The 21,083-nt window shown below is 44.1% G+C and overlaps 2 protein-coding genes across 2 annotated transcripts; one reads left to right on the forward strand and one right to left on the reverse strand.

Annotated features, from left to right (window-relative positions):
- Positions 1-272: 272 nt before the first annotated feature.
- On the forward strand, positions 273-13,137 carry TRIM14 (tripartite motif containing 14). Its single transcript, XM_026099388.2, has 6 exons — positions 273-544; positions 5,655-5,750; positions 6,547-6,780; positions 7,857-8,019; positions 9,279-9,371; positions 10,561-13,137. Exons 1-6 carry the CDS (start codon positions 293-295, stop codon positions 11,094-11,096), a joined length of 1,374 nt encoding a protein of 457 aa, XP_025955173.2. The 5' UTR covers positions 273-292; the 3' UTR covers positions 11,097-13,137.
- Positions 12,312-21,001, reverse strand: NANS (N-acetylneuraminate synthase). Its single transcript, XM_026099375.2, has 6 exons — positions 20,778-21,001; positions 19,772-19,987; positions 16,578-16,677; positions 16,146-16,300; positions 14,856-15,122; positions 12,312-14,217 (listed from the first exon to the last, which is right to left on the reverse strand). The coding sequence occupies exons 1-6, from the start codon at positions 20,907-20,909 to the stop codon at positions 14,008-14,010; spliced, it is 1,080 nt and encodes a 359-aa protein (XP_025955160.1). The 5' UTR covers positions 20,910-21,001; the 3' UTR covers positions 12,312-14,007.
- Between the last annotated feature and the right edge of the window lie 82 nt (positions 21,002-21,083).

A 21,083-nucleotide genomic window follows, 5' to 3' on the forward strand; every position in this document is an offset into this window, starting at 1 on the left:
CTAAGAGTTCTGGCCAAAGAAAGCAAGTAGGTAAATGCTGGCAGACTGTGAGCACTTTATTTTGGTTTCCGCAAACAGTGTTAGATGGGACGAAAGTCTAACTGAAAGGCAGGCGGGCGAAGAAGCACGCATAACAAGGCAGTGCTTTGTTTCCGGGGATCCACAAACCCTGTTTCCACCATTCACTGCAGCGCCACAAAACAGGCGGGTTTACGGCCAGGCTATGAAACGAAAGCAAACTGGGGCCAGGGCAGGGCACTGCCGGCTGTGTGGAGACATCACCGCGCGGGGCATGACTTCCTGCCCTGGCTCCCACGCCCCAAGGGGCCCCATGGCGCAGCGGGCGACCCCGTCCCCATCCCCATCCCCCTCTGCAGCCCCAGGGCCGTCAGCGGGGGCCCACGGGTGCAGGGTGCATGCCGGGCGGCTGCTGGAGCTCTTCTGCGACGACTGTGGGTGCTGCGTGTGTGCCCTGTGCCCTGCGCTGGGCCCCCACCGCGGGCACCGCGCCCGTCTCCTGCCCCACGCCGTGCGCGACAAGCAGGTGAGGTGCTACTAAGCTACTAAGATGCTGAGGGGACCGGAGCAACTGTCATCTGAGGAAAGGCTGGGAGAGCTGGGACTGTTCAGCCTGGAGGAGAGAAGACTGAGGGGGATCTTACCAATGTGTACAAATATCTGAAGGCAGGGTGTAGGGAGGATGGGGTCAGGCTCTTTTCAGTGCTGCCTAGCGACGGGACGAGAGGCCACAGGCTCAAACTGAAGCACAGGAAGCTCTGTCCGAACATGAGGAAAAACTTCTTTACTGTGAGTGTGACTTATCACAGGAACAGCTTGCCCAGAGAGGTTGTGGAGTCTCCATCCTTGGAGATACTTCAAAGCCCTCCAGATACGGCCCTGGGCAACGTTCTGTCGGTGACCCTGCTTGAGCAAGGGGGTTGGGCTAGACGATGCCCAGAGGTCCCTTCCGACCCCAACTGTTTGGCGATTCCTTGCTCCCCAGGGAGCCAGGCCCAGGGGTGCCCCCAGCCCATGTGGGCCCCACCCCCTGGGCACCCCAGCTTTCCAAGTTTCCCCTGTGGCCTGGCCCACATAGGTCTCCCACAGTCTTGTGGCCAGGCACTGGTCCGTCATTTGGTTGCTAAGTGTCCTGTTTCCCCCAGTACAGGCCTTCTGTGAGCCCTACGCCAGCCCAGGCACACACTGTACAGACAGGGCACAGGGTCCTTTGCTTTGGGGTGCCAGTGCAGGCTTGTGAAGACTTTCCACATGTGGACTGAGCACAGGGTTCCTCGAGTAGCACCGAGTCTCATGTGGACTATGCATGGGGTCCTATTAGTGGGCTGGGCACAAGTCTCTTCTCTGGTCTGGGGTCTGCTAGTGTGGACCAGGCATAACATCACCTCTGTGGTGCCAGCTCTTCTTGGGTAGACTTTGTGTGGGATCTCTTGTCTGCTTTTAGGTTTTCTGTGTATGGACTACACATGGCTCCTTGGGTGGTTTTGAAGCCGGTGGTTTTGAGACCAGATGCGGGTTTCACCTCTACGCTGCTATTTGCCTTCATAGACTGGGAGCAGGGTCTGCTGTATGATCTGGGTAACAGTCACTTCTCTGGTTCCAGTCCTTCTTCATGTGAACTGGGCATAGGTCCACTATTAGCATGTGATGCCCCTATGGGCAGGCCACATGATGTTTATCCTCGATATTGGGTATAGCTCAGATCTTGTGTACGAAGTAGATATGAGGTCCATCCAGGCCCCCACTTTGGATCACTTGTTGCATGTCTGATATTGTTCTGTCTACAGATCTGGTACAGATGCTTGCAGCTTTGGAAGAAGCAGTTATCTGGACAGGTTGGCAGTCTGGCTTGTATTAGGCAGTTGTTGCTAACTGGAAGTGATGAGATAGCTGAACAAAACACATTTTGGATTATAATCCAAGGATCCAAGATGTAAGAACATCTCATGTAAGGTGGGGGTAGAGGGTTAGGAGCTGAGGAGGCGGCAGGGGCACTAAGCTGGAGGAAAGACCTTTGTGTTAGGTTACATGTCTTGCTTGGGTTTTATATTTTTTCTGGTGTGGCACTTCTGCAATTGGCTTTTCGTTTGCCAGAATCAGATGTTGGTAGCTGTGAGCAGTTGTAAACAGCTCAGTGGACACCTGAGAAAGTCAGTATTTTCAGCCTTCTGCTTCATTTTGCCTGCTTTATATGCAGCCTTGTGGAGGCTTTTTGTGTCAGACCAATTTTGTGGACTGCACTGGCTGGCTCTGGGTTGTGACAAGTGCTTTGTAAATTCTTGTGGGCTGTACAGATAGGGGACAGCAAGCTGTCACTACACAGAAACATGGTATCCTATGAATAGAGGAAAGATTATCCAGTCACACCCCCTACTCTGCTTCCAGAGAGCGCACTTAGTAGTAGTCTAACCCAAGGGACAGGGAAGAGGTGACATTGACCTTCCAATGCTGACCGAGTCGCGTTTCTTTGTCAGAGCTTGTGTGGGGATCAGAGGAGCTTGGCTGCCCTGGAGGACTTGTTTTCCTGGCAAGGCTGGCAGGAGCTTTAAAAGAAATGACAAGTTGTTTTTTGTTTGTTTGTTTTGTTTTGTTTTGTTTTGTTTTCCTCCAGAGATTTGGAGAGCTCCTTCCCACTCCTTTTCTGGTATTTTGGGGATGTGCTGTTTCCCAGCTCCCAGAGATGGTGAACAGCTGCATAGGACATGCTGAATTCCTCTGGCATTTATTGCACTTCTTGCTAGAGAGCCAGTACCAGGACAGAGGCCATGAGACTAGGGCTCCAGTTCACAGCAGGGCAATTGCAGGGGAAAGGCAGAAGGTATCAGAATGACTCAGAGCATTGGCATGACCTGTTCCTGCAGACTGTTTTGCTTTCAGTGCGTGGGTGCAGGTCTCGGTACTGAGGCAACCTTGTTCAAGCCAAGCTAAACTGCACAAGGAGACAAGTCTGGGTGGTTGCCTGGGCTGGTGTTTTGCTCCCATGTGAACGATGTGCAGGGACTAGCTGTGGATACAGTGGAGCACACGCTGTTGATAACTGGCCCTTTGTCTTTGTGGCGGAATAAGAAGTGAGCAGGAAGGGATAGAAACTTGGCTGCTAAGGGGAGGGTCTGCCCCTAAGAACAAGTCTCTGCTGACATCTACTGGCTTTGGGCTGAGGAAATTTCAGGCACAAGCTCTATGACAAATGGACAAAGTTCTAGCCTAAGAAATCAGAATTTGACTGGCAGCTTTGTTTCCATAGTTACTCTGTGCTGCCCTTGTGATGTGATATCAACCGGACAGAAAGTGAGAATCTTCCTCAGCGCTTTTAGCAAATCCTAGCTGTGGGTGCTAAGAAGAGACAACAGCAATCACGCTAGGCCCATCAGCAGGTTCATCCCTGGATCTGAGGTTATACAAAATTGTTCGCACTCCTGAGTGCAGGACATAGGATCAACGTCGTGTGCACTTGACATGCGGCCTGTGAGCCTGACTCTGCAGCTGGAAGTCTTGAGCCTTGCTTTTGTTGCATTTTTGAGTGAGTGAGTGAGTTGGGGCGTGCAGGCATCCCCGAAGGAATATGTTCCCAGACAGAGTTCCTGAGAGCGGATGAGGTGGGTTGCACACCAGTATTGCAGACACAATCAGCAGTGTTCTCTTTTGTTTACCTCTGTACAGAAAGTAATGCTTAACCAGAAACGCTTGGGGCTGGCATAAACATTTGCATGTCATCACTTTTAGGATGGAGGCAGTGCCTGAGGTGACGTGTTTTAATGGCAGAGAAGGAAGGTTGTGCTTTGTTCGTTGCTCTTTGTCAGTCATTGAGTGAGGGAGTGAGGTCTAGCTTGCAGAACAAATTGAGGAAGGCTGACACCTACTAGGGCTCCTGAATCTTCAAGTCGTGAAGAACCTTTTAGTCCTCCAGGGACAAGACTGGAGAATTGTGTCTGGAGGGGACTGCATAATGCGAGTTTCTTGTTGCATGCAGTAATATGTCTGCACCTGCATGGATGTAGATGTGCCAAGCTTTGCAGTATCTGGCTACTGCCCGGATGGTCCAGCCCATTTCATCTGACTCTGTAACTATTAGGTGAAAAAAATGCATGTGAGTTTTTTGCAAGAGAGGTTTGTGTATGTAACACAAACTGGTTGCCCATGTAGCAACATGTCAGCCCTGCAGAGTTTAAATGTAGTTCTGAGCTGGAGATATTGCAGTGATGTCGTGGGATGACTGACTGTCTTTACAGTCCTGGACCGTGTGGGTTTTGTGTGGTGAGAGGGAGGGGAGGAGAGGGAGAAGGAGATTTACTGCATGACTCCACAACTTATTTTAAAGATCTAAATTTACTGCACAGGTTACAACGGTACAAAGCAACAATTCTTACCAACAGAAATTTAGTTCAACTAGAATACTTATTTTCCAGTGCTAACTGATCTTACCCACTCGTTGCCTGAGCAGCCAACGTACGCTCAATCCCAGGGAAATAACTGTGGGAGGGCTTCCTCGTCCCCAGGGGATCCGCAAGTTGGCAGACCCGCTGTCACCTGCAAAGAGCCAAAGACAGCCTCTGGGGCCAACCTATTTATACCCTTCAGGGGAAGGTGGAGGTGGAGTCGCTAGGCCAGTTGCAGTTCTCTTTGCGCAGTTGCAGTCCCTAGCTTTTGGCTGCTGCAGGGTTCAACTCTCCTCCATCGTTATGATGATAGCACCCATAGTCATGGGCTGGGGGGTGGCCAAACACCCCCAACCGCGGGCTAGCTGCCTTGAGCACTCTTCAGCACTGAAGAAAGGAGTTTGAGTGACTGCGAATGACTGCTTTATTCTTGCAGTGGTGGTCCCAAGCAGATATCCCATAGCTCAGGTAAGGAGGAGTTAATTCCAGTCCACAATGATTAACACTGTGTAGTTGTAGCTAGCTTATCTAATATTTACTGAGGGCTCTGTGTCCGATGCTAGTGCACTATCTTAGAGTGTGGGACTGCGTTGCTGGGATCTTTCATGATACTAATGACAAAAGGTATCACCAAGTGCACCAAGGCTTCAGCCTGCTGGGTAGAGAACGGATGGATTTCAGAGGGCTGTTTGGCCAGGCACAATGGAGCGGGACTGTGCTAGGTTGCTTAGTGCAACTCAGGACATGACACAAGTATCACAGATGCCAAGCTGGTAATATTTGTTGTTGCAGGCATTCAAACTACAACATCACTGTAGTGACAGTGGGATATTTCTAACTGCTCTTACATACATTGGGAAGCATCCTGTACATTCACCAGATTTGGGCTCTGGACAGAGCCACCCACTGAATAAAAGTGCTTGGCTCACTATCCTTCCTCAGCTGCTAAATGCATGAGCATGCAATGTTAATCTGAAATGTGCAATGCCATAGATTTCAAGGAGAAAATGTTTTTTCCCAGTAGGCTTCCCTGCTCCTTTTGAAGGTGGCACTCATTTGTCCAGCTCTCTGAATCTCACCAGTGTAATCACAGAGAAGTAGGTGAAATGATCAGATCCTTATGTCTGATCGCCATTATTACACAGCCTGATAAATGAGTGCTTCGGTAACAGAACTCCCTACTAGAGAAGAAAGATGGGTTTCTGCTGTTTTACAGATGCTGTTTTATAACAGTTTTTTATTTCTTTTATTACTGTGCAGGAACTCATGGCATTGTGTTTGAAGGACCTAGAAGAGAGAAAGAAGCAGGAAATTGATAACAGGAGGGTTGTAGAGCAAGCTGCAATTGATCTGAAGGTAAAGTGTAATTTGCTTCTCTATTAGGCAGTCATTTTCCAAGGGGAGACATTTTACTACATCTATAGTTATTCAAAGATCCGGTCAGCTATCGCTTCCCAGGAGAAGAGTGTATCCATTGCAACATACTACTGTCAAATGGACAGAGCAGGGAAGGAGTCTCCAAAGGCTTGGCCTTCCTTCTTTGTTCAACCAAACATCTCTGGGAGAACTATGTCAAAATTTTTGTGCAGAGGAATAATCAGTATCCTCAACAAGGTATGTCATTCTGGTTTCACTGGTGTAAGTGGAGATGCACTGCTTATAGAGTACAAAATCACTTTTGCTCGAAGGGTATCTCTGAGCATTTATGTTATGAAAATATCAGTAAGAGCTGGAGGCAGCTCTGAACAGGTTTGTGACATTGCAGTTTGATGTCACTTCCTCTTGGACATTTTCTCCTCCCAGCATCTCCCTGTCCTTAGCTTGTTTGAAAATAGGGCAGAGAGCATGTGGCTACCTAAGGATAAAGTCTGTTGCTTGTAGAGGTTAGTACCTGTTATAATCCAGGTGAAGACAGAGTGCTTTCTGCATAAATAAACATCTTGGAGTCTGCCTTCAAGCTTTTCCGTACATGACATCAGCAGGAAAATCCTGGCTGTATCTGCTTTTAACTGGTAAAAAACGTTTCTAAAGAGATGCAGCAAATTAGTAAATTTCAACAGGAATGTAACATTGAAAGCCTGGGAGCAAAATGCCTGAAATCTTTATGGTCTGGTGGTTGGGGGGGGGGGGCACTCTTCTGCTTCCTCCATAGGCATGTGCCATTGCAAGCAAAAGGCAGCTGTCAGACAAGGTGACGGAACTCCAGTTACTGCTTCGGGAAGAGGAGAGTCTGGCAAAAAGCTTCATTGATGAAAAGACCGAGCATGCCCTTGAAGCACATGAACAGCAGATGGAGTCTTGTCAAGAAAAGCTTGGAGCCCTCGAGACTTTCTCACATCGGATCAGACAAATACAGGAGCAGAGTGATCCCATTCAGTTCCTGCAGGTGATATTTTGTGGTGTCTTTCTGCAGCTTATCCTCACAGTCCTTGGTAAACTCCTCTGGTGTTGCTGTGTGATTATCCTCTGTAGATCCCTCTGTTTGTAAGCAGCCTCTTTCTTCTGCCTTTTTTTCTTCTTTATGTTGATGTTCCGGTGAACCACTTTAGTTCCTGATTTTTCATTTGTTAAGTGTTCGTGTTTGTGGCACTGATGTCGGGTCTGTCTGAGATTTGTGCTAATTTTTACCATAGATGAAACAGAGTTACGCCTGTCTCTTCAACTTGAAGTCAGATGCTTCATCTTTCCTTAGGCAGTGTGTAGGACGAAAGTCTGACAAAAGGCAGCCCTTATTGCAAACCTTAGGGTTAAATTGTCACATTTCTTTAATGATAGGAGATCTCAATCTCCCTGAGCAATAGTCGTGATTTTACTGGAGTGGGCAGTGTTTTTTCTCTTTCCTAATGATCTTCACTTTCCCTGGAATGCATGTGTTGCCATGGGCTTATGCCCTGACACAGCCAAAGGATGCCATTCTACATGGGAAGATCCATGATGCATGTCTGTATCCTTACTACACTACTTGGCATGCTGAAGAGTTCACAGTGTTGTTTGTAACATTGCTCTGGCCTTTTCCTGTTTGTGCTAGCAATTGGGCTCCATGTGGGAAGCCGCTCTTCATGATTTTGGAGGGCTTTTCTGCAGGGGAGTTTGGGTTTTACTTTTTGTATTGCTTTTAAAACATAGTGATTTAATTTTTCCCATTGCTGAGATTTCCCACAGAGAGTCCTAAGCCAAGTCAGACTCCTCCTGATCGTAGGGTGTCCTGGAGGGCCCTGTGGTACCATGACTGCTGGATTCTCCTTCTCTGGGGCAGCACCTGGCTTCGCTGGCAGGAGGATGCTTAATGGGCCATTAAGTGGGCTGAGCACAGCAAGACCTGAAAGGCTTCATCGTAATGGCGCATATGTTTAGCTACTGGTGGAGCTGTTCATGCTTTGTGGTGTGCAGAAGCTGGGAGGGAAGAGTCCAGATTCACAACACTATCTTTACTAATCAGAGAGTTTGGTCTTCTTTCTCCAGGACTGCACTGAAATTGAAAAGGAAATGCAGGCGCACAGGAGTGCAGTAGAACAGTGGCATCCAGTACCTCTCTCATTTGAGCACATCATCAACCATTATAAGCGTCTCAGGGCAGCTTTTCAGTCCATTCTACAGAAACCACTAGAAGTTCGGCTTAAAAAAGGTACCTGTGAGAGTGCTAAGAATTTTGCATTCTCCTGCTCTTTTTAAGCAAAGCATGGTCTGTAAACAGGAGCAGTATCTTTTTTTAGACCAATCGAGAGCTGTAGAAAAAAAGAGCAGCTTTTCAGGCAGGGGTAGGTTCTCTGACAGTATTGACGTATCATTGCTATAACTGTGATGATTTAGGAACATTTGAGGTTTTTCTTTAAACTCTGAAGAAGGGCTTTTGTGCCTTAAAGTTTGTCCAATGCTTTTGTTCCAACTGTATCAGTTGTATCAATATAAGTTGCTTCTTCCTGCAGAGTTTACCTTGTTAGTATCACTAGACCATCACAGCTATACAACATAGCTGTTCCTTTCAGTCACTGTCAGATGTATGTACTCTGGCAGGCCATCTGGCAGGCATGCAGCATCAGGTACCTGTAAAATTTGAAAGCTTGTTGTCATTGTTGCACCTGATAATATGTCTCTCACAGGCAGTCTGATAAACCTCTTTAGGTTTTGATACTTTAAAGGTGAGTTAACATGTTCTTCTCAGAGCTCCTTTTCTCTTTGAGCTGGTATTTTGTCCCTAAGTGACCTTTTGCATGATTAAGGCAGAGAGTCCCCTAATGGCCCAGAGTCATAGAGCCAGATAACCATGGAGAATTGCTGCTGCTTGACAGCTGCAGGTGAACAGGGCAACACTGGCCATCACATTTCACCCGTCTTCCTTTTACTGTTCCCTGTTCTGAGAGCTGCCACCAAGAACAGTACGGCAGGATGCAGGGGACCAGACCTGTGAGGTAACTGCAGGATGAGAAAAGAGCTGCTAGACAATACCATGCAGATGCTTTGTAGCTAGTATCTCCGCAGTTGTCTTCAGCTGCCTGACTCTGCTCTGATCTGATGTGGAGGGTGCTTCCTGGGGAAATGGGAGGTGCTTACTTGCCACCTCATATGTGCTGGGTTGTGTAGATCCCAGCAACATTGTCATCCAACATCTCCATGCTGTCCAAAGAGCGTAGGGTGGAAAGCATACAGAATGAGCGGCCCTCCCCAGCAAAGATAAGACTTTGTCCATCGGATTGGAAAAAGGGAGTGTGACTATATGGCCTTGCTTAGGTAATGGGTGGAATTCACAGGAAAGAGGCAAAAAACCCAAATACCCCATCCTACAAAATCCCCCAAGGTGTCATATTTTTGAACTCTACTTTAACAGTAGAGATGTGTTCTTCCTCTGTGGGCTTACCTGAACTGCCTGTCTTTATCTCTGAACAGATGTTTTCAGTAGTCTTAATGCCACTGCCAAGCAGGAGCCTGGAACAGTGTTGAAAACCATGTCTTCTGTTGATCGGGTGCTGTTACTGAAACGTAAGTGTAGTTGAACAAAGGTTTACAGCACCTCTAATGCTTGTTCCCCTATTCATTCAGCCAGTGAATGAGTATGTGCTACCTTTATCTTAAAAGGGTTCTGATGTTTGCACGGTTTGGGAGGAAGGAGTGCTTGTCTCTGCCCTTTTCTGTATCTCAACTGAGGAAAGAAATTTTAGTTGTTGTCCGTTAAATCTTGATCCTTCGTTTTTATTCCTAACTGCCAGTGTGTGAATCACTTAGTGACTATCTTAAAGACCTTTCTATTCTCATCATCATCATGATCTGTCTTTATTTAATTATATATCTAATCTATCCAGGGTCAATCCACAGGTGGTCTTCTTCTCTGGTGTGGGTGGGAAGGATGTACATTGAATTGTTTCATGTGTCTGACAGGAAGCTGATAAACATTTCATTTGGGCTGCTGCAGATAAATATTATGGCTGTTGTTAATCTCAAAGCTGTAACACTCCCTGTTAAGAGTTTCATTGTACCTGGTAGCAGAAGGGCCTGTTGTAAGAGCGTCTCCTTTCTAGCCTGGATCCAGCCCAGTCAGGAGTGGGCCCTTGACTTCTGACTGGTCTTCAGTAGGGAGGGCAAGGGGCAGTACCACTGCAGGTAGAGTGGGTTACATGCTCTCCCTGCACCCATGGGTTGGCATATTCTCAGAGGACTATTTTCCAGAGTAACTGTTCCTTCTGTGCTTCTTTGGGTTAGCCCCTAAGTCCAACACTGTGACGTTTTCATCTGAAACAGGTATCTCAGCTGGAGATGAGCAAACAGCTGTCGCACCTTGTAAATGCAGCAGGTGTTAAGAAATCAGGAATGCAACAAGCAAAGCCTGTTTTCTTGAATGTAATGTCCTTTTTTTTCCCCACTTGCATCATTTCTGTGCTGCAGGGTCCAGATTCAGTCAGTCACTTTGTAACCAACACCTGATCTTGTTAAGGCCCTGAAACTGAGCACTTGCTGCTAAGAGAACACAGCAGCTAGTCTTATTTATAACTTTAAAGCATGGGTGTGTACAGATAGTGCAACGTTTTCTAGTAAAAAATTTCATTTTTTCCTAGCAGAATCGCAGTTTCCAAGAATCTGCTAACCATGGGCTCATTTGTAGGCTTTCTGTGACTTGGGCTTCTTTCAAGAGTTAGATGATAAATGTAGTAAGTACTTACGGTTTTGACTGCAGATGCAAGATCTCCAACATGGGAATATGACAGCCTTCATCCGAGGCTGAAGTTGTCTGATGATCGTCTTGTAGTAAGCTGTAACTGGAGGAGGATATTTTACCCATTGGGTCCTCAAAGATTCGATAAATTATGGCAAGTGCTAAGCAGAGATGCATTCTTTTCTGGGAGCCATTACTGGGAAGTTGACCTGCTTCATGCTGGAGCAGGATGGTGGATTGGTGCAGCCTACTCTTCCATTGGCAGGAAAGGAGACTCTGAAATCTGTCGACTAGGATGGAATAGAGCATCCTGGTGCATTAAAAGGTTTGATATTGAATACTGGGCATTTCACAATGGGGAGAGGACTCCCATTGTGACAGAAAATGATCCTGATCGAATTGGCATTTTTCTGGATTATGAAGCGGGAATACTTTCATTCTACAATGCAACTGATGGCATGGCTCATCTGCACACCTTCCGCTGCAAGTTCACAGAGCCCGTTTACCCAGCCTTGAGGCTCTGGGAAGGGTCCATTGGAACATGCAAGCTGACATAAGGAATGAAGATAAATAAAGCCTGCTGCTTCATGGTTTTTCTATGAAAGCTGCTGTAGCAATGATCTACACAAACTAATTTCTATTACATGACAGACCTCCCTGTGATGCTTTTAAAAGGTAACAGGAGTATGTATTTCCAGCTTAGCATCAATCAACTTCCGAAACAGAATCTCAGACAGCTATTAGTGTAATGCTGTGTCAATCAAATCACATGCTATAGCAAGTGCAGTTAGAGAAAACCAACTGTAATTTTTTAATGTATATGTACTTTCAGTAGGGGAAGGTGATCTGCCATTTATAAATGTCAATGTAATATCAGTGCTATAAATCATATTTTTTATATTCAATTCTGACTTTCAAATGGAAAAAATTTGGTAGGCACGTGAAAGCCTATGACAACTCAGATTTAAACTGTGAAATAGCTATCCTTTTTATTAATTCTCTCTTTTGTGTCTGGATGGAGAGACTTCATCACGTTTGGCTCAAGATTCAAGTTCGTATATTGCATAATGTTAGCTTTGACAAGGTCAGAGTTTGATGATAGATATTTTAAATGAAGCAGTTCATAGTGAACTGCTTTATCTGGCAAAATCAAAGAGAGGCATTAACTGTTGGAGAGGTCCCTCTAACCAGACCTGAGGTAGGAGCTTTTGTAGCCACACTAACTAAACAACCATTAGCTGGTCTTATTTGTGACACAGAGACTGGATTGGGCTTCTTGATGGCCTTACTCTTCCTCCACTGAGTGAAGGTGAGAAAAACAGTTGTGTACCACCACCCTACTGAAAGTGCAAGGCCTGGAGGATTGTCATCACACATGCAATACAGACACTAGATCAGCGGGGCAGTTGTTCTTTAAGTGATTATTTTTGTTTGCTATTTCCAAAGACTCTGACTGTTGCTGGGTAAAGGTATACGCACAGAAAACTAGCAGAAACAGCTTGCAAGGACTGCTCTTCATCTGATGCTTCTGTGTCTTAGCACTGCTGCATAAAGATGCTACTCTTTTTTTCCAATATATACTAAAGTTCAGGAAATTTCTGGAGCCTACATTTACAGCAGTCTCTAGGACCAGCCCTACTACACTGAACAACCACTGCCACTTAAAGCAGGCCACGAAATCCTACGGGATTCAAAGACCAAAAGCCCCCAGATCATCTCTACTTCTGGTAAAGGCAAGGCCACACCACTAACTGAAATGTAAAAACAACAGCTTCTTTTATAAGCTTCCTTTATTTTCATAAGTTTGCAATAAAAAAAAAAAAAACTCTTAATCAGCTGAGTAGTTTCTTAATATAAGGCAAGTATATTGCATCAATCAAAGCTTACAGACTGTCACAAGCACAAAATTCACTTAAAGAATTTCTTCTTCCCACATCAAAGGTAGGACTAGTTTCCTCAGAATTGCAGAAGGGTAAATATTTTGAAAGAAACAGTAAGTAGCCCACAATTTAAAAACACCACTGCCATGTTCAAGATACTAAGTCATGACCAAGAGGCAGCAAGTTCCAAATAACCATCACCAGTAAAATGATTCTGACACAGACAAATGGAGATTCATTACAGCAAAGTCGTTCTGTGTTAACCAGCCTGAGGGATGCACAGTTTGCAGCTGCTGCCATCTGGATCCCTCATGGACAACAAGAAGAGCAGCAGGCTGATGAGGAGTGGGACTGTATTTCCTACTTGAAAGGCAAGAACCTGTGATGCAAAAGCAGAGGACACAGAGGACCACAGATCACCACACACAATGATGAAGTGTAATGATGACATCTAGTTGAGTAGCCAGCCTCGGCTGTTTCAAAGAGCAGTGCTAAAAAAAAAACCAAAAAAACCCACACAACCAACTCAGTGTTTTCACTTGATGGTCCAGAAAGGATGCTGCTAAATCCTGATCAGAATTTATCTTCCTATCTGAAATCTGCTAACTTCAGTAAACAAGCTGGCAATACAAATACAGGTGCCCTAAGCTACTGCAGAATTCATTAAGGTTCCAGGCTTCAGTCAGCTCGCAGTGGGTACCATGGGCTTTTTTTTTTTTTTTTAAATATTGAAGCACAGATTAAATTTATTTCCACTGATCCATCTCAGATGCATTTTTTACTTAATCTGGCTGGCTGCCTCTTTTGCCTTTCAATTCAGAAAAAGGACAAAAAGTCCATTTCTCTTACCCCTTATATAGGAGCTTCCTATGTATCTAATTTACTGCCTATTTTGGTGCCATCTCTTAAGATGGTATGGCCACATGTGGATTTAGTTTTCTCAAGGAGGCTAAGTTTTCCCAGAGAGCATTACAGGAATATATATCTCCCTTTCTCTATACAGTCTCACTTCCCATTTGTCCACCTCCACACCACAAGCTGGTTCCAACCCAGTTCTCGAGACTTTTTAGCCAACTGAGAAATCCACTTGGTTGCACGGGTGAAGTTCTCTCTTCAGTTTATATAACCTTTCACTTATCTGCATTCAACACCAACTAGCTGTCTGTTATTAGAGGGGTGAGAGAAATGGCAGGAGAGTGGGTCACCAAAAGATACAGTGTTAGAACAGTTCAAAGTGTAGACAAATCATAATCATTTAGCATAACCTTACCAGAAAAGGGAAGCTGGAAAGTAGCAGACCTTGGTCTCAGATTAGGCAAACCTCCAAATTAAACTAGTTCAAGTGGAATGGAAAAGGAAGAGCATGGCATTTTCTGAATCTCATGCTGTACAGTTTCCAAAAAAACTGCCCTTCATAATTTAAATCCATCTGCTGCAAACACTTCCTGCTAACAAGAACCTGAACATTCTAGTCTATTTCAATTCTCATGATTTTCCCTTTCTTCTAATCTACCATGCTGCAATACCTAAATAGGCAGTGTAGTAGTACAATACTACATCGTCAAAACAGACATCAGAATGCTTTGGTTTAGTACTTCACTTTTTTTACATGATTTTCCATTGCTTGTTCCGTGATGGTTTCATCTTCTTCAATATTCATTTTAACCTTCCGGCCCACCAGATCAAAGATAGCTTCTGGGGGAAATCCCTTAGGCTCTCCCACCTTCACTGTCAGCATGTCAAGTGTCAGTACTGTACCTTCAGGAATTGTCACTTTTGCCACAACAGACTTTCCCAGCTATAGGGGAGAAATTAAAAAAGGTTTAAGTCAAATGCAGTTCTACGCAGAGGATACCAAAACAGGCTAAAAGTTTCTGCAGTTACTTGGGAAGAGGTTGTGTGGAACTGCCCCCTCCATTAATTCCTTCTAATGTCAAATCAAGGGTGTGTTAGCATGGCAATTTTCACTGTAACAAGGCTGCTGGGAACACACATATCTTTTCTGAAATATACCTAATGGCTCATTGGAATTTCTCAAAATCAAAATGGAGAGAATCTGTTAAAAATTCAAGACTGTCCAGCTTAGCATAAAAGCAGCTTGCATACAGTCACAGACACATGTTACTCAACTTAGTTAACCATGGAATAGAACACCACTATATTCAAAATTGGCATTGGGTAAAAATAGCTACTGGCTGCCAGAAATAAAAGACTATAGGAATTGACAGGTCTACACTAAAGCTACAGTGTGCTAAGCATTAATGCTGTGTGTGCTGCTATTTAGCAACAGAAGTTTTTCAGTGTTGAGGAAGAAAAACTGCTGCAATAGAAGTGAGATCCAGAGACTATAAACTATTAACAGGGTACTTTTCTAAATATAGAGCCATTAGCTGTGAGTCTAGATGTCAGCTGCACATGAATCAAAAGCAAAGTTACCTTTTCATTACAAGCCATTTCACAGGGCAAGAGCTGCTTGACTGGAGAACCCATTGCCTTTTCCACAGTACGGATGGCTTTCACCAACTCCGCAAGTTCATTTGGCTCCAGGGATGCTTGGTGGTCACTTCCTTTCCATGTTTTGTCCAGAGTCACATGGCGTTCAACTACTTTAGCACCCATAGCAACAGCTGCCACTGAAATGGCTATGCCAGTTTCATGTCCCGAATAGCCAATGGGGATATCAGGAAAAGCTGACTGATATGCCTTGAATGATGACAGAGTTGGTCTGAATTACCAAGGTAGCAATTTCAAAGACAGAGCAAATTTAACAGTGATAACTGCAATGAAAACATGGACAGTTACAGTGCCACAAAACAAGCATTGGTTATGCTGAAAATGCATTTTCTTAAATGTTGAACAAGTTACACTGCATTACTGACCATCTTGTTTTAGGGAGTTCGCTAGGATAATCCATACTGACAAGGAGAAGTAGATACATTCTATTCTACAACTTCTCTTATGCTTTTCCTTTTAATTTAGTTGTACTCTTCAAGCTCTTAAAAGCCTACATCACTGTAAGTTACATTAATAGAACAGCACTCTAATTGCATCTAGGAACCAATGAAGTCGTTAAACTTTATGTGCATCCAAAGTGGGTTCCTCAGCTCCGTATTTCAAATATGAAGCAGCACCTGGCAGACACCTTTCCAATCCTACAAGCAATTAAATGTAGCCATGTCCAGTTCCAGTTAGAGTAACAGACCCTTGTATATACAGCTAGGCAAGTGCTTGAGCACTGGCCAAATTGGGAAAATGTTTGTTTTTCTTGCAGCAATATCAGAAATATGCAAGTAATATTTTCAGCACAGGAAACTGTATCACAGCCTAATCCATTTTATTCACTGATCTCATATTCACATGAAACCTTTTTAATGAAAGCTTCTGACCTGGCCCCTATTTAGAGCCATATTCTAGATGCCACACACCTTCTTAGTGGTAATTTCTATTTTTTTTTTTGCACTACAAAACACAAGACAACATTTCAGCCCATACCTCACATCTTCCTCCATTTAACTGTGAATGCCCCAACAATATTTGAGCTCATCATACTCCTCAAAGTTGAGTTATGCCGTAAGTGGATGCTTGCATGAGTTAGAAGAACATGATACATTTTCTAACTACTCAGAAGCAAATTTCAGCATGACTAAGATCCAGAAATATACCTCAATAAAAGCACTTAAGTCTTTAAGTACTCTACCCACAACACACTCTGGGTTATTCACTGACCGTTATAACACGAAGATTGACATCCTCCGGCTGAAGCGGGTATGCACTGGTGCACTGTAGGAAGCAGAAGTGTGGATTGATGGGCTTCACAATCTGATAAACCTGATGCATTGTGTTCATTGACTGCATCCCACTGGAAATCACCATTGGGCGACCTAGCCGTTAAAACACAGAGACATGTTTTGCCCCAGTTCTCAAGTTTAGGTCCATAACAAAGCAACAAAAGATTAATTTAAATTATTGAAGTAAATAAATTCAGTTGAATTAAAAATGTAAGATGGGTGAATCTTTTTTCCTCAAGTTTGAGGGTGCTTTTTTTTTAAAAAAAGGTATTTTAGATTTGTTCCAATATCAAGTGGAAAGAAGTATCTAAGAACTGATCTACTGGGACACAGTGATGCTCACTAAAACTGCTCAAAGGAAAATGCTTACCTTTCTTTGCGGTCTTTTCCAAATATGGAAAATTATTTGTATCTCCTGACCCTACTTTGAAAAATGGAACATCCAATTCATGTAGAAATTCCACAGCCATCTACAAGAAAGAGAAATCACTGAATTTTAACATACCACTCCAGTCTGAAGGGATTAATAAGAACTACCATTCAAAAAAAAAAAAAAAAAAAAAAAAAAAAGAAGACTGTAGAACAGCAAAGCCAAAGTTTATTAAATGCACAAGGTCATAAATACACATCCGCCAAAATATACTGCTGCAGAACCAAAGGTATAAGGTATAAAATAAACCAAATGATCAAATAAATCAAAAGCAGATGCACCATTACACTACAAGAGGCCAATCTGCAGGTTAACAGTTATGAAACTCTGAACCAATCAAATTGCTAAATTTTAAGATTAAGTACTTAAAACAGTTACAGTGAGACTAGATTTTTGGTCAGACGCCTTGTTACACTTCTGTAAACTGCTTTTCTGACACCATTATCAAAATATTCTTGATACTATCAAAGGCAAACAGCAACACTACTAGTTTTTTTTTCCCTGGGGATAGGAGTATTTTTGTTCATAGGCAGACTTTGGAAATGGTGCTGACTGCAATTAACTAAGGAGCTGAGCTGTACTAGGAACTTCAGTCTGCTCAGTACAGTTCATCCAAGTCTCATCCAAAAGTAGTAACTTTTGTCAAGACAAGATCTGAATGGGTTTACACCTCCAGCTCCTGAAATAACACACACCATTCTGAGGGTTTTAGTTTCCCACTTCCTTCTCAAGTAATCTTGAAGTGTCCTCTTTTATAACACTTCTATTCCAAAAAAAAGAGAAATTATCTTTTGTCACAGATTTTGCTCGGAGTTTTGATTAGAAGCCTTTTCTCAAGGCAGTGTCTTTGGTCCTCCTTCAAGCCAGCTTACAGGTATAGCTTCTTGGTACAGATAAGCTCCCCTGCTCCTCTAGCTATGAGATGGAGCTTGTAGGCCATGGCATTCTTGCTCATTTTTTTTTGGCACTGCCAGAGAGAGTAAAGAGCTGCAGAGGGGAACCTGTCAGCTCAAAAGGAAATGTACTGCAGGTAAACAGGCATTGTGCATGCCACATATCTGCAGGTTAGAAATACTAAGCCATATACAGAGCTTCCCTGAATAGCTCTGACACTCTGAGCAATAGTTTGGAGGATTCTGCTGCCTTTGACTCTTCAGCCAATCTCTCCCCCATCACTGGCTTTCGTTTTCTTGCCAATATGCCCACAACAATGACTGACTTCTCTCAGTTCCCATCACGCAGCAATATGCAAACTCCTGCATTTTACTACTTACTAGATCATTGTTTTTAGTAAAACCCAATGCTTCCCTTCTGAAGTATAAGTAACACACAGGTGTAGAGAAACTCCTGTTTGCACAGTGAAATGAATGGGACTATCCCTCTACTCCCTACCTACTCTTTTCAAAAATAAGGTCAGAAATAGAAAAATACTACAAGTTTGAAAGTTCTTAGAGTCTTTTCTTAGGCATGTGTTCTGTAGTTAGCACTTAGAGAGGATGGGCATATACACCTTCTTTGAAGAAAAAGGCTTTTGAAGCTATTAAACAGGCACCCGGAAAAGCAACAGCACCCAAAAAAGAAAGTCAAAGTGGATTTGCTTGTGAAAAGGATACCACAAAATTAATATAAAATGTGACAAATAAAGATTGTGAAAGTAAAATAGATTATCCAAATATTACCTATACTCTACCTCCACCTAAAAATGTTTTTGCTATAAGACAATTTAGGAATTCTTGGAGGCTATACTGATTTCCATATAAGTGGCCTTTTAGAGGAAAAGTACTATTAAGGAAAAACAAAACAAAACAAAACAAAAAACACAACAACTTACCACAGGCAAGAGGCAGTGAAACCCTCTCTTCTCATGTTTTGGGAAAACAATGAAATACTTATCTAATTTCATCCACCTTCGGAGCCCTCCCCCCACCAAAAAACACTTCCACTTTTTTTAGCTCATTGCTTATAGCTATTAAATTTACTTAGTGACAGAAAATGTCAAAGATAATATCCAGCACAGAAATACATCTTCTCTCATCTAATTTTCCAATCACCATTATGATGCAGATTTAATTTCTTTTGCCTAGGATGCACAATGTATTTTATTCATTAAGATGCATGGAGCTGAAAGACAATAAATACACTATTAAAGAGCCACAGATCTAATCTGAGAAGTCAAAGGAGACAACACAAAATGAGACACAACGAATGGACTACTAATGACGCTCTTCATTAGGTGACCTTATTTCGTGATAATTGGCAGATCTTCTCTATAGGATTCAAGGAACAGGAAGTAACCTCGAGTAGTACAGAAAACAAAGGGAGTGGTTTCTGTGACATCCTGCTTTGTCACCAGTACAAACTGGAACAGAGCAGATAAAGGAGTCACTCATATCCTTTATATTTACTAACATGGGGAAGGACAAAGAATTATAGAAAAGGAGATTAAGCTGAGACACCAGCAATTCTCTCTGACAGCAAGGAAAGTGGTGTAATGAACAGATTACCTTGAAACATTAGAAAATGTCCATCCTTGTCCTATTCTGGTCAAGGCTACTTGAAGAACAGCAGGGATGATGTTGTGCCTACCTTATGCAAGAGTGGCTAGCTTACTTCTGGAGGGTCTCTTTCAGTTTGGTTTTCTAATATTTTCCTAGACCAAACTGAAAAGGAAAATAACCTGTAATCTTCAGTGTATACTGAAACTTAACTGTTACCTAAACTTTCCAGTTTGCAGATTTCAATTGTACACTGCATTTATAAATACTGAAACCAAGATCATTTTCAAGTAGGCAATATGCAAAAGTTAAGGGTTTACACATTTCTTAAGAGAGAACAGCAGCAGCCTTCATGTTTAAAATTCAAGCTGAGGCCTTGTCTCTAACCCTGTTACTGTGCATAATAAGAAATAGTAATAAATACTTCAGCAAACACAACAGATCTTCTGAACGTTCAGGCATCCACTCAACCATGGCAGGGACACAAGTGAGCTGACACATTTACTCCAGTTTCTTCATGTAGAAATTCAGTGCCCACACATATTTGGTATGATTTTTGTGTGTGAACTGTGGTGCATCAGTATAACAAAGTGAAGCAACAGCTGGATTCTGCTCGTTGTGCCAGTATTGCTTACATACCTCATCCATGCCAGAAGCTGTAAAGAAAATGCCGACCTCCTGTGCATATTTCTTTAGCTCCCTATACTGGTCATGACTAAACTCCAAGTGGCGTTTGTGCTCCCCGTAGGTCTTTCCCCATGAGTGTTTAGAGGTATACGGCCTCTCTAAGGCTTTCTTGTTGAATTTGTACTCCAGTTCACTCTTCTGGAACTTAGCACAGTCTGCTCCACAATCCTGCAAAACACACCGGCACACTCTCAATGGGAAAGCAAGCAAAATCGCATTCAGCCTAAGTCTGAAAACACAGAAAGACTGCAACTAATGTCCTCATCTGTATTGCAGTTTTCATGTTATTGTCATGCTAGCCACAGCAACAGTATGAACGAAGGGACAAACACCCTCGTCCCCCACCCTGGTAAGTGGGGTGCCGTTACACTTAGCAAGGCAGCAGTTTGCAATGAAATAAGTATGATTTACTACCAAACAACTGCCTCTTGAAATGCATGTCACTTATTTAAACAGAAGATTTCTATGGCGTTTTCAAAGCTCGGCTGTCACATGATAATCTTGTGCAAAATTCTGTAGAATGAGGGAAAAGAATCTGCAATTTGCCTGAGGTGACCCACGCTGTGAAGACAGACGCTCATTGTGCTATTTGGGCATTTATAACAGAGTCAAGGGTCTGAACACATGATGTCCTGGCTCCTTCTTCTGTAACGATATGCCATTTTCTAACAGGTACCTACTGGGACAGCAGACTTTAAAGTCGTTTGGCTGTCTTCCTGGACGACAAAAGCATCATCTAAGAAAAAGGCTAACGCACCCACAAAAACCCATTTCATCGCGGCAGTGACATACCCTCCCAGACGCTGAGCTAGTTTATACAGTAAGTAAAAAGGTGCCATAATCCCTCAGAGACGGCGTGGTCTGCCCGTGAGCGTCTGCGTGAGCAGGGCGGCCGCTGCCGCGGCCCCTCAGAGCCCGCCCCGACCGCCTCCCCCGGCACCGGCGCCCCGCGGAGCACCTTGGCCATGCGGATCATGCGCTTGGCGATGTCGAGGTCGCCCTGGTGGTTCTGCCCGATCTCGGCGATGATGAAGCAGGGCTGGTCGCCGCCCACCCGCCGCCCGGGGCACAGCTCGAACTCCCGCGACATGATGGCGGCGCCACGAAACACGACCGACTGCGCCCGCGGTGCACCACCCGCCTCCCCGTGGGTCTGCAAGCGCGGCCAATGCGAGCGCCTGGGGGCGGGGCCGAGAGCCCCCCATTCCCCATTGGACAGCGCCCGAGGGGAGGGGCGGGGCCGCAGTGCTTCCGCACGCGCCCT

This window comes from Dromaius novaehollandiae, chromosome Z (assembly GCF_036370855.1).
Source record: "Dromaius novaehollandiae isolate bDroNov1 chromosome Z, bDroNov1.hap1, whole genome shotgun sequence".
Taxonomy (NCBI): Eukaryota; Metazoa; Chordata; class Aves; order Casuariiformes; family Dromaiidae; genus Dromaius; species Dromaius novaehollandiae.